Source organism: Streptopelia decaocto (genome assembly GCF_964273445.1).
Source record: "Streptopelia decaocto genome assembly, chromosome: 9".
Taxonomy (NCBI): Eukaryota; Metazoa; Chordata; class Aves; order Columbiformes; family Columbidae; genus Streptopelia; species Streptopelia decaocto.
This window is the reverse complement of record NC_138664.1, coordinates 14,538,950-14,553,160: the sequence shown is the minus strand read 5'-3', so window position 1 is coordinate 14,553,160 and position 14,211 is coordinate 14,538,950. Positions and strand designations below refer to the sequence as shown.

The 14,211-nt window shown below is 37.7% G+C and overlaps 1 protein-coding gene across 6 annotated transcripts in view; it reads right to left on the bottom strand.

The window, feature by feature from the left end:
* The window catches only part of LIPC (lipase C, hepatic type), a 71,536-nt gene that overhangs the window by 39,351 nt on the left and 17,974 nt on the right, over nucleotides 1-14,211 (bottom strand). For 4 of the 6 annotated variants that reach the window (XM_082061462.1, XM_082061464.1, XM_082061467.1 and 1 more), the window contains one exon: nucleotides 11,857-11,975. In XM_082061462.1, the coding sequence (XP_081917588.1) occupies nucleotides 11,857-11,975 (119 nt within the window). The remainder of the gene's footprint in view (nucleotides 1-11,856; nucleotides 11,976-14,211) is intronic. The other 2 variants (XM_082061463.1, XM_082061465.1) reach the window with 1 other exon arrangement.

Genomic DNA, 14,211 nt, shown 5'->3' with positions numbered 1-14,211 from the left:
ATTATCATGTTTTTAATTTGAATTTATCAGGAGACTGGTTGAGTAGAGTCTGCAAAATTGTCAGGCAAAGGAACCTTCTAAAAACGAAATGTTGTTAGCAAGATACTCAGTGTGCATAAGGTGAAGGAGTTCGTAAATAGGTTTAGGAAGAATTGAGCTCATTATAAAATAAATCAAAGATGGATTTTTAGGGATATAGCCTGTTTTCAAAGTTATTTCAAATGAGCCTAAATCCTGGTTGAATCTTGCAGTGCTACCAGGCATTTCAGATCTTTTAAATTTGCTTTGGAATGACAATAGCTCTGGAAATACAATTATTATCTGAGTTCTAATTGTACTACTTCAATTTCCACTCCAAGACCCATTATTTACTAATTCCTCATAATTAGCAAGATAAACCTTATTCTCTAACAATCAATAAAATAATAGTCTTTCTGTTAAACAGAATCCAGCTTCAACATAGAACTGTATACACTGTGTGACAGTACCTGTTAGCTATGCTTTTTAAATTTCATTTTAAAAATCTTGCAAAATGTTGGTAGCTGAAAAGGAATCTCCTGATGTTTCGGAGAAGTGCTGATACAGTGGTTTACTGTGACCTGCTGAAATTGGCTACTGCTTGGCATCAGTTATTTGTTAAGAGTCAGTTTTGATGCATATGTATGTATGTGTAAATACAGTCATTTTGCATAAAGGCCAAGCGGAAAATGGTTGGAAACATCTGCCTCAGTTTCCCCAAATGCTCACAGTGTGAACATAGTGGAAGTTGCACTAAAAGCAAGCCTAGAATTTGACCATTTCTTTCAGAAATCCAAACCTAGTTGAAGTTCCCACAAGTTATGGCCGCTCAGTTCAAATGACGAATCAATTTACTTTTCTAAAATGAAAGTTTAGACCCATATTATCAAATAAAATAAGCTCCATTCCTATCACTAATCGTGATGCACACTGTATATAGGAAAAAGATAAAAACCAGTTTTGACCCATGCAGTATTTATTTCCGTCTGACACTCTGCTATTTCCTTTTAAGTCTTTATACTTTTTAGTGGAAATATGCTGTTGTACTGAATTCAGAAAAATAAGCCCTTCCAGTAAAATAGCTTTTTTTTGTTCAAGGTAGAAGTTTTGCCCTGATGATTATTTGCTTGGTATAGTTAACCTGTTTGGTGCCATAAGATCAACTTTGAAAATCACTTTGTGGAAATGGTAACTGGGAATTCTACTTAGGAATAGACTGATGACTTTTTAGAAATTAATGGTAGGTTTGCAGCGAATAAAGCCACAGAATAAGCTGACCTGTTTCTGATGTCTGAGACTGTTTTTCACAAGATAGTATATATTATAGCTTGGGAGTCTTGTTAATATAATTGCCTAGGTTGACTGTTAGGATGCTGTTTAAACAATAGTGATGGCACTGTAGTTAACTAAGGAAAAATGTAGAATTGCTTTAGGACATATCTATCTTCTTGTAGAATGGAGGGACCATAGTCAAGGAAAAGGATCCCTCTAAAATGTATTGTTCTCAGGCTAATTAGAAATGTAAACTTGTTGAGCAAGTCTCTTTCTCTCTCCTTCCTCTGACTGGATTGTTTTCTTTCCAGAGCAAAGTTGACAGAGATGGAGAAGTCAACAAAGTCTGGATTTCACGCGATTTTTATGGAAAGGAGCAAACTGCCAAGAATCATTGGGCCGGATCAGATCAAGGGAACCTGACTGATCACGTAAGAATGATGCATTTAGACTTTTACGTAACATTTCATCTGCTGCTCTGGAACGCTCTTCTCATGACTATAAAAAATACCTTGCTAAGAAAAGATGGTCCTATTCTGTCAAGCGTTTCATGTTCGTGTGACTCCTAACAGGTAAACAGAAAGCAAGCAGAGAGAACTATCATTTTTGTTTTAAAAAGTTAAGGATTTGGAACATTTGGGTTTAGTAATAGTGGAAACTACAAACAATTCTTGCCCTTTAGGATTCTGCTCTACCATCTTATTTCATGATGAATGGCTAATGATCAGTGTAATCACTCTGGTGGCCTGTATGTAAATGACGCGAGGTAGATTCCAGTAGGTGTAAAGGGAGATTTTGTATGTATCTTTGCTTTCAGTTGTCTAATTTTGCTCTTTTTTTGTTTGGTTGGTTTTGGGTTGTTTGTTTTGTTGTTTTTTTTTTTTTTTTAATTTGTTTGTTGAAACACAAGCTCAAAACCATATAAAATGTATCCTAAGATAAGCACTATCCACGTTCTTTGAATCTTTCCAGCTTCTGTTTATTTAGGAAGTGGAACCTCTAACCACATATCCAAAGCATCCCAGGGTCCTATTATACTGTCAGTGCTTGGGAACCTTTACATAACTTTGTAACCTTAAAAATGGCTTGTCAATGAGCCAACAGTATTAAAATAATCACAATCGGTTAGAAAATTTTGTCCTTTTCTGAGAGTTTACTATGGGCCAGCAATGCTTGTTCTTGTAAAGAGGTTTGTCTTATTGCATCCATGAAGGAAATTGTTCCTGATGTATTTTACATTAATTTCTATCATAGTGTTTAAAAGGCTTGGTTTTAGTTAGATATTTAGGGAGTTAGTTCCAGAATTCCCATTATCCCAATTAGTTTAGCAGAATGACACAACTCCATGCATTTCCAGGCAATTATTTCACCCTTCAGCTGGTGACATTATACTAAAGGAAATAGATCATGGGATTTTTGCATGCCCAGAAATATACCTTGGAGCCGTGCCCTCATGTCAGAAAATCAAACATCTAAATAAGAAAAACACTACAGAGGTGCATTGTTGCAAATTACAGCAATGAGAAAGCAGCTAGTGTCACATCTCAGTTTGTGACACTTCCTTTTTAAAGAGTAGACATCACAAATAAAAAAGCAATGACCTTGCTTCGTCTCTGTAAAGGTACTATTACTGAGAACCTGAAGGCCAGAATTTTGATGCTATGTGTGTTTTAGTTGTAGAGGAAATACATTGCTGTCTGCACTGGAACAAAGAAAATGGCTTCAAGAATGGGACCAGGAGGCTAAAGATATGGCTTCCGGTCCTGGCTCTGAATACTGTCTAACAGTACCTAGAAGCTTGGGGGTTTGGGATGTCTAATTTAAAGCAGAGGTAATAATACTGGTCATGCTAAAATTGTGACCATTAATGTTGCTGGTGCTTCAGAGTTGTGGAGTTGTCCTATGAAATTATGAGACATTAAGGATGGCATAAGGTCAAAAGGGGCTGGCTGACCATTGCAGCCACAAAGCATGATGTGTTGCATCCCATGCAAGGGACTGATGTATATCCTGGGCTCCTTATTTCCAGCTCTGTGATTTGACATTTGGCTGTATGAAAATGCACACCATGTGTGAGTGCGTTGCCAAGTGGACCTTGTGGTGAAGTTGCAGCCTCTCGGGGACAGACACAAAGCTGAACGTAGCTCAAAGGGACACAGGCAATCCCCAGTCTGGATGCTCATCATCAGTAGCTTTCAGCTGGTGGGTTCTGTGTCCAGCTCAGGAAGAGGTGCCATTTGTCTAGCTGCGCTGAGCTGGGCCTTGAGTTTTTGCAGATATAGCAGTCTTTATTATTCTGTGTTGCTCACTCTCTACTTTTCACTTTTGCAAAGAATGGTAGTTGGAGACATACCTTGCCTGTATTTTTTAAGACTTTCCATTGTTTCCAACTTCTTGCCCAAGAGGACAGTGGATTGGTTTTGGAGGTGAATCCTTTAGGTGTCAGGTTCCTATGTACTGGGTTCTACATTACATGCTTTACTATTTTTGCTTTTGTGTAATGTTACCTTATGAGTCCTGTTACAATTTTGCTTACTTTTTGTAGAATATTTATTTCTAGACTAAAGGTCATACTGTGGATTATTTCATAGATCCAAAATAGCTGATTTTAACACATTTTCTTTCTCTTTCAAATAAATCCTTCTACTGATCTGTAGCAGTCCTTTTTACTAATGAGAGCTATTGCCAGGCTTCCTTATTATGGCACTTTGTTAGAAATGTGCCCGACATACAAAAGCGGCAGCTTACTGGGCTTTCATCAGTTCTTAGCCAATTTCACAATTAGGATCAGTATTTTATTTGGAGCTCTGTGACTCAGTCCAGATCTCTCTAATTTTCAAGGGGAGGCTGCTCACAAGGGGAAACATTCCGGTTTTGTCCAGACTTGTCTTCAAATTCCTACATAAAACACTAACTTGAAAGAATGACGTTGTAACTGAGAATGGGGTATAAATGATTTGTATGCAACCTGCTAAAAAGTTTAAAATTATAGCATCACCATAATAAGTAAGGCCAGATATCTTCCTTTTCTCGTGAAGGTTCTGTTTAGATATTTGTAGAATTCCTTTGTTTTGGAACAGTTTCATCCTCTTTCTGCTTCTATAGATCATTTGGTACGTGGATCAGACATAATTTTACCAGAAGCTTATTCACACGCATTAGACCCGTGTTTCTAAAGAGGAGCTATTTCTCTGATCCTTTCAAAGATGTTAGCAAATTTTGCACCATATTGAGTGCCCCTTGGCCGCAGGTAAAGAATTCAGCAGCTTGTGGGAGTGCTAATTAGAGCTAATAATAACTTCAGTGACCTGCCTTGGCTTTAAAATACCTGACAGAAGTTACCCTGTCCTTGAAGGACAGAGATTTTGTTTCCGTGAAGGTGTCTGATTAGAGACGCTCACGCCTTCATGTTTCTGTGTTTAGTGATCACACACAATTAGCTAAGTGCATGCTTGTGTGTGAGTGAAATGGAAGTGTCTGGTGTTGGGAATCAAGAGGAAAAAGAGCAAAGAGATCTCTCAAAAATACTACACCGGAATTCCATTATTAGAGGGATTTCTCTTGTAGGCTAAATAGCCTTGTTAAAACCAGAAATAATAATAGAAAAGCAATTAGAATAGGAATTGAGTTATTCATAATTAAACCTTTTCTCTCTAATTTTGGTACTTTTTCCATGGTTAGTTTGCTGAAGTAGGTACAGAGGGTCTGAGGGAAATGAAAGCTTTAATTTGAGCAAATACCCAAAAAGCTCTGAGGTACGAGATTTTTATCTGGCTAATAGGTTGCTGATGGTGCAGAAAACAATTATATTTTCAAGGAGATTGCCCTAGACCTTTCAAATGTAAATATTATTAACGCTAGCCAGAAAAAAAAAAAAAAAAAAAAAAAAAAAACCAACCATCTTTTATGAGCTGTTATTGGAATGATAAATTAGAGATTTTTCTGACTGCTCTTTCTTTTGCTAAATTGATTTTTGGAAGTTAGTCAATTAAATTAGAGGGACTGAAGGGTCTTTAGAATTCTAATAGTGCCAGGAATTATACATAAAATCACTGTAGTCATACACAGAAAAGCAAAGGTTAAAATCTGTTTTCTCCTACACAAGAATCAGTGGAGAATGCTTCACAGCAACTACTGGGATTACCCCCAGGTTTTGAAGACATAAATGACATCAGAATATGGTCACTGTAGTCCTTAGGATTTGAGAGGAATCTTTAGAAAAATCAATAAATTAATATGCTTGGGCTGAATGTGAGAAGTGTCTTCCACTGTTTTGTCAGCTCCAGTAATGCTATTAATACTGCTTACTCCTTTGTAAGCTGTATAATGTTTTAGGGTTTTTTTTCAGATGCTATTATTCCTAAATCAGGTGATGGGAAGCGTGATAAAGTAGACTGCACTTTTTAAAAAATAAAGCATAAAAGCTTAAAAAAAAAAAAAAAAAAAAAAAAAAAAAGGAAAAAAAAGACTCAATGGTTGGGGTCTTTAATTCCTAACTGGACACTTGTAGACACTTGGCTTCAGTGCCAGCTGAGCAACTCTTGGCAGATGACTTGCCCATCTTGCTGCCACCCACTCATTCCTGACCTCCTGCAGTGGCTTCATTGATTCCTCTTGGATGGAATAATATGTCACACTCTTGCTTTTATTTTTATTCTCTAATAACCTCTGCAGTAATTGTGTTCATTTATTTTACCTGAAATTCCAGTTTTGTGGTCTCTACACTCACCAAATTACGGTGCTGAAGAATACAGTGCAGTCAGCAGCCATTCCTATGGCCACTTAATCTGAGCTATGACTTAGGGAGATTAAATTAGTAAGCAGCACAACTGTCTATTTTGGGAGCTGGATCAAAGACACTCAGTTTTGTCCGTTCGCTTCAGTTAAGAATCTCCATTGCATTTCTTAGAAATGCTGACACTACCAAGCCAGAGAGTGCTGAGGGAGACGTTCCTTGGCTGAAGTTCCTTAGAAAAGTTACAGTTCCTTGAAATTACCATATTAAAGAAAAAGGTCACACGGCATGTGAGAAGAGACCAAGGCTACTGAGTGACATGCATGAGGATCATGCAGAACTTCTCTCTCCAGGAAAGAGTGCAGGGATTGTGACTGCGATGGTGGGAGAGTTCTGGCAGAGAGGAAAGGCATGTAAACTTTTTTGAAAGGGTGGATCCTAAAGCTATTTGTGCCCTAGGAAAAATGTGGAAACCTCCCAATACGCTGGTGTAGCATGGCAGCTGAAGGTCACCAGTTCACGTGTAGTAAGCAAGATCTCATGTTTCATATGCATTCTATGTATATTTGATGGTATTTGAAATGTTGTTGCTTGGCCAGAAGCATGCTTTCAGTGTTCTTTTTTTATATACTGAATTTGGTGTGCAACTGGAGCAACTGGAAATGGAATACCATCTTTTTGGTGAAGGTGCTGCCCAGATACTCTCACTGTCTAATTGCAGAGTACTGTAGTATGGAAGCAAGCTTGGGGATAATGCAGTACTTACTACCCAGTATGAGTAAAGATGGCAGAATTGCAATTGTAGTAGTCAATGAAACACGGAAGAGTAATTTCAACACTGCACACTGACGTGTTTTGTTTAGCAACCTTTGCAGAGTCTTATTGAGCAAGCTATCGTCAGAGAGTTCTCGTAAAAACACTTCATTTTAGTATCTCAGCTTTCATGACTCTTTGATGTCATTTACTAAGAAAGCAATGATTTATTATTTCCCTTAGAAGAATTGTTCCAAATTAAAATAATAAGCTTTAATTTCTATTCCCAGGTAAGCAGAAGGTAAGTCTGATGGACAGAGAGCACCGTAGATTTTTAGATGATGTGCCAGCTGGCTTTCTGTGTAATTTCTAGCTCATATTAAAATTTCTAGATTTCTTTTTTGTCATTTCCTTTGTTATTTACTTGATAGCTATTTGTTGCACTTAGAGCAATACCATGAAGTTTGGAGGTAAAGTAGGAGCCCAAATATAAACAGTGTTGTTGGTAAAAGATTTAAATGAATTTTATTGGACTGGGCAAGAATATTGGAGAGGGCAGGAGAATGTGAGTATTTTTAGGCAACTCCTATTTCCACAACCAGGAAGTAATCATGTTTTATTAGAAGCATTTCAGCACCAGCAAAAGCTTTTGTTGGCTAATCATAATGGGTATGTGTAAGGATGTGCAATCCTGTGCAGTTAATGCCTCCTGGGAATATTAGCAATTGTAACAATTTTTTAAAAATTAAAAGGAACAAGCAAGAAAGATGTCACGGTAATATAACTTAAAAAACAGTCCATCTTTTCTAGAGGAAAGGCTACAAAGTGTAAAAGCAGTGATTTTTTTGCTTAGAACATAAACATTTAATATGGTTGTGGGTTTTTCGTTGTGTGTGGTGTGTTGTGTTTGTTTGTTGTTTTTTTTTTTTTAATTAATTATAATTCGCATTTGGCCTATTGCCCAAAAGCAGTGAACTCTATCACCCAGTCTTGGCATGTGCAGATAGATGGCCCCTTCTGTCTCTTTTGCCAGTTATTGCTTATGTTGCCAGGAAATCTTAATCACGTTGCTTGGAAGTGGCCGCTGGCCCATCCGCCTGCTGCCAAGCCATTACCCTGTATAAGGAGTCCGACTCAGCTTCAGCTAACCGTCTCTTAGCTCCAGCTAACATATAGGAAAAAAGGTCACTGTGCTAAGGCCACCCTAGGGGACCATATGGTGTTATGAGCTACATCATCAACATCGCAGCCATTGATGTAACCCTGTTACTAACCCCGAAGCTCCACATGGACTGGGCATAACTGTGTTTTCCAAAATGAAATGTGCAATATAAACCCAGAGTGAACCACAAAATAAACACAAAAGAAAAATGTTCTGTTTAATAATTAATTATTCGATTGATAGTTATTTTCCATTAAAACTATATATATATATATATATATATTAAAAACCTATAAGCATCTCTAGTTTGAGAGACAAAGGAAGAAAATTAGTTAAGTGATTAGATTGCACTGCTGCATTATTAAGAAATGTTCCATATGTTCAAGTTTCTCAAGTGTTATATGAGTTCAACCACTATTCATACAGTAGTAGTCAGAAGAATGTAATGCCGAGGTCTAGTGAATTACAATCCTCTGGTGAATTTAGGCTCCTCATTAAGATGTTCAGTCACTTGCATTAGTTAGAAATATTGAAACTTGTTTCATGCCTGGATAGTTCCTTTGTCGATGGAGTTCCCATTATTATCTCTTTTCATGGGAAAAAGCAAAGGGTCTTCAATTAGTTAGACTACAGTTATATTTTGGACTCTTTGGTGAAAATTTGTGTCTGAAATTATATTTGTAGATTTTTCCAGGTGCCAAAAGGAAGAATAACTGTTTTAGCTGACAGAAGATGTGCTGGACTCCTGAGAGCATAGCAAATGCTATGTACACACACAGTAATTCTGGAACACAGCCACTTAGAAAATGGCAGCGAATACATTTGTAGAACTTTCCTAATAATAGCATAATAGAGCATTACTGTAACTGGTACTGTAATACTTAAAATATAGCAGAATTGGGCAACAACTAAGATGTTACTTTCTATTTTTTGGGCAAAAAAAAAGTGCAACTCAACTGCCAGCTGTGAGACTGTCAGGTAGAAAGTGCTAGCTCAACAGCATGCATTTTGATGTCAACTACTGAATAATTCTGCTCTACACAATGACATGGAATATATTCCCACCTAGTTTTATGTTTCCAGAAGAATCAAAATAAATAGGAGTTTATATTGAACTATTTTTTGCATGCTTTTAGAAAGCATCATCCTGGCTCAACTTCAGGGGTATTATTTTCAGGTGCTTATTTCTGGTCTTTTTCTGGGATGCTACTTCTAGATGGACTTTTGGCAAAAAATGCTGAACTTATGTCCCCCTATATAAATATACAAGAAAACCGTGGCATTTCAGAAACACTTTGTGGCTTTTTAAGAATAACCTCTCTGTGTGTTTTAAATGTGATTTTATGTTTGCTTGGTAATGCAGTCCATCTTATTCTACATAATTAAGTATAAAATAAGGACCTATAATATGTATTTATGTACACAACTCGAACAAAAACATTTACATACACCTATCTATAGTGATTTACCCGCTGCATTCTAATTCCTGTAAATTCTGTTTTTGTAATGTATTTTACTGTTTAGGTGGATAGAAAGATATAGAGAAAATTGAAGCAGAGTGTTGTTTATTCGCTGAATACAAATAATTGAGAAGGACTTTTACACAGTGATTGTTCTTTTAGAGGATGGTTCCCTTATAGGCAATTGTTTGCCCTAAAATGACATGCCTGACGCTCAGCTTTGAGAAGGCTTTGTAGCTCCTTGTACTGTTCATTGCTACATTTCCTGCAAAAGCTAGACCAAGCAAGCTCCAAGGTAGAAGGATTTTCAGGTAAAATATATGCTATGCTCACTGAAAGCTGTCTCCATGTGACAGTGTTAAAAGGCCTCTCATGTAGGGCTAAAAACGTCACTGCTCTTCTTTAGTGAAGATGAATGCTTTACTGCCATTTGCACACACTGTTATGGCAAACGGATTTGTCTCTTTGAGAAATGAAGTGAGGAGAAAGACACCTTGAGGTTACTGGGTGTGACTGGTGCACTGGAGCTGATTTGGGCAAAGACAGAACTAGCTGAGCTATCCTGATGAATCAAATGGTAGGAGAAATAAGGCATTAAGTTTCAAAAACTGTGAATTACATTATCTTCTGGACAAAACTGAGGTGGCTGAGGTTGGACTGGGGAACGAGAACAAGGGAGTGAAAGGTACAGAAATATACATTAATGTAAATGGATGATTGAAATTAGAGTTGAACTGATTTAAAAGTGACAGGAAATGAGGGTTTGAGTTCAACATAAGGGAATATCAGGGCATTTAACCTTGTAACTACTCTGAAGCACATCTAGTTAGGTTGTCAATAGCCTCTAGAAGAAAACACCTTAGATTTTTTTGGCATTTTTAGAAATGTATCTACTGTGCTTCTTCAATCGGTCTCTTGCTTCAACACACTATGAGCTAGGCATATCTACTAGTACTGATATGACATGTGACCTGTCTTTTGTGACCCACAGGCAAAGCTTTAAGCTGCAGAAGCAAAGAGCAAACAAGTCCGCTGACAGAGGAGTTCTGGGTCAGGAGGGGAAAGGGGGATGGAGAGAGTGAAGGAACTGACCTTGCTGTAAATGGTGCCACTGACAGTGGGGGCAGGAGAATGGGAGCTGTGACTGTAAAAGAACGGAGGTGCAGTGACAGCCTCACTCTGCCTTCTGTTTGTGTCTAAGGTGAACTAAACTTAAGCACACAGCAGAGTCTGAATAGGTCTGGGCAAAGATGATGTGACAAACCTCAAACGGAAGTTAGTGCTCTGGTTTTTGGTTCTCTCAAAACCACAGAATTTGAACAAGGTTTCTAAATAGCTTGCTAGAGTTCAGCACCTGTTCAGGATGTGCAGGCATTGCTGCCTGGTAAGCCAGGCAAAGTTATAGCACTAGTTGAAATTTATGGTTTTCATTGTGTTTTAATTCAAGGATTTTATAGTGTTCATAATGAAACCCAAGGTGAAGCTTAATGTGCAGAATCAAAGAACGGTGGTTCTGCCTCCTGTACATTGAAATCACTGTGCCTATTAAATATAAAGCATTTTTATAGAACATGGTTTCTAAACTGTTAATACACATTAATATAAATGCTACTGAATGCTACAGAAAGAGGCCGTACTTGTGTGAATGTGCATATCTTGCTTTATTTCCAGCTAAGCAGAAAGCTACATTTACCACTTCCAGATGCAGAGTATTAGAAATGCAGTTAGATAAGAAAGAAAGCTAATGCTTGCTATGTATGGCTCAAGGATGAAGGCAAACATGGAATTGTCTTTGTCAATTGCATTTGGGAGGTTTTAAGAAATGCAGTTGTGTGATCCGCTGTCATACTGAACGGTCACACAGGTACTGACAAAATGCACAGTGTCATAAATGCAGAGAAAATGGTTGTACAACCATGTAAATGATCAAGATCCTCCACGGTACTTTCCTGCAAAACGTACTGCAGATTTATCTTTCACTCAAAGATATTCATCACACTTGAGGTAAAAGGCAGCCTAGATTAGGCAACTCAGAAAATGAAAGCTTAAACACTGTCAGGTAGCCAGAAATTTTTATTCCTAGTAGGATACTGAATCTATTTTATAGAATACTTCCAGCCCAAGAAGACTACAACTGTTATCAGTTCAGTGTGTATTTTGAAATTAATACATTTTTGAATTAACTTCATCAGAACTCTTGTTGAAGGTCAGGTTACCTTAAGTCTACAGACTCAGAATGTCTATATTTCCACTGAGAAATTTTTGTTGTAATTAAAAACAACTACATTTTCCAGCAAACACAGATACTTCAAATGCCATATTTTAGTGGAACAAAACACTGAAAAAAATCCAAACCCCATCACATCAATAACCAAACAGTCAATACTACTTAATTTTTATAGCACAAATATTTCTTTAAAGATCGTTATCACTATTTATGTTTGATCGGATATTACCTTTTTTCTTTCCTCCATGTGTATTGGCTGGGGTGATGATACAAGAAAGCAACAAAAATGAGAGAAGTTGCAAACTTTTCATTTCTTCTTTCTCTGAATGGGAGTTGCGGAATGCACTGCTGAGAGATGGGAAAAGGAGAGAATTTTCAATGCTTTGCAATAAATTCTTCGCCCATTAATCATTAACCTTGAATTCTCCTCTTCACTGTGGCAGTCTCTCCTTTTATGGAAGTGGAAATGGATTTTGTTTGTTTCCCACCTCTTCTTTTTTTTATTTTACGCCACTTGTGGCAGAAATAATTTGGAACTGGACCCTCCTACCTTGCTCAACAGTGCTCGGCTCTAAACACAGTGGACTTGAGGGCATGTTTTCTCTGAAATCCCGCTAAAGGCCATGGGTAGCCAGCTCAAATTTGGTTGGTCAACAATTCACTCTGAACAAATTGCAAAATAACTGTCAGAGCTGAAGGTTAAGCTAAATATTTCATTAACACAGGTAAAGCCCAGTAAGGGAAACATCAAAATTCAATGTATAATAAACACTTATTTCAGGGATAAAATTGGTACCAGATTTTGGATAATCACAAAATCTTTTCATTCAAATTAAGTGAAGAATTGTTATCATGTAAGAAATCACTAATGAAGCACAATTAACTAATATCTCTTTCCACTTCCAGTAAAACAATCATAAGGAAGTGTATGTAGTAAATATAGGAGTCATTTCAGAGAGAAAGTTACTACTAATATGGTATAGTTTATATTGGAAATCAAAGCAGGATCTTAATTACAGCAGTGTGTGTAAGTGCCACAGTGAACAGGTGCGTACTGCAAAGTGTGACTGGGCAAAACATACCCTTGGCAGGGCAGTGAGTGTTACCGCCGAGTGGGATCTCACACATGAGCAGAACAAAATGCTGTCCTCTGGGCCTTGTTGGCAGCAGCCTGGGGCATCACTGCTTTCCCACACCAGTCAGTGTTTTAGAGACATATTCCAGCTCATCTTAAAGGGCCAGTGATGATGTAGCTGTGGCAGCACAGGCCTGAGGGTGGGCTGCAGATCAACCTGCATGTCCACTAACCATTGGATTGCCAGCTTGTATGGGTTCATGTCACCAACCTCCATCATTACCTGCATACCTGAGCTAGCATATAATTAGGCAGATAGGTCTACACTGTACCTCACATGAATGCTTTGACACCACTGTGGAATTTCCCTTAGAAATAGGTCTCTGTCACAATAAACTTTATTCTGGGTTCTGAATGATTAAGAAGCCCTCAGGTTCGAGAGGGGGTGATAGTGTAAATTCTTTGCTAAACTTTGTAAAGGATTTGCTGTTAGTAATAGCAAATAGAGGCAATATTTTAAAACTCTACAACTATCTGTCTCAAACTAGACTGAAACAGTGCTTGTAAACTTGAAAAAGTATATTTTGAGTATTCAGTGACTCCCAGATTTTTTATGAAGCTTCTTATCATAATTACCAAATCTAAAATGTGCAAAATTATAGCCATACCATCCCAGCTGGAGAAATTTTTCATTGTTCTATTGTTTTTATGTGTCCCAGCTAAAAGATTTCTCTCTCTTCTAGAAGACAGTAAGTCTCATAGCAGAACTGGTACGTTACACTACAAAAACCAGTATTCTCAGCAAAGCAACTCCACTGTCATGCTCGATACATTCTCTTGGCACAGAAGTGCATGCTTCATGGACAGTGGTCTATGGCGCTGGATGGTGCATGAATAAAGGAGAAAAATAGAGATCATGTCCTTTCCCTGCTCACTCCAAAGAGCTTCGAGTCTAGGAGCCAGCAGACAGCTAGAAAACTCTACAAGTGATCTACACCAGCATCTGAAGTGTTGTCAAGAATGAGTGATCTGTGTGTGTGTCAAAGTATACTAATAAATAGGGAATACAAAACCTGAGGTGATAAGATTAAAATGACTGGCTGATAAATTCTATTTGCAGCAGTGTTTTCTACGGATGTGAGCAAGAAAGGGATTTGCAGTAATTGAGACAGGAGGTAGAACTTCGAAAAGAATTTGGGCTGTGATGGTGGACAGGAAATGCTGTATTTTAGCAAAGTTAACACTGGTAGCAATTACTGGTGTGATTTAGCGTAGCTTTGCATTGAACTTAAGCTGAAGGTGATGTGAAGATCACAGAACTGACTGACAGTTGAATGTTGAAACTGACCACAGTAATCAAGAAAGTAGAGAGCATTTAGGGGTAAAAAATATTATAAGCTTTATTATCTCCAGACAGGAATTGTTCTGAAACAGGGTGGTAGATCTCTCAGGTACAGAACAGGCTGTTGGATCTTTGTGAGGAGATTGCCTGGAAAAAAGACTATAAAT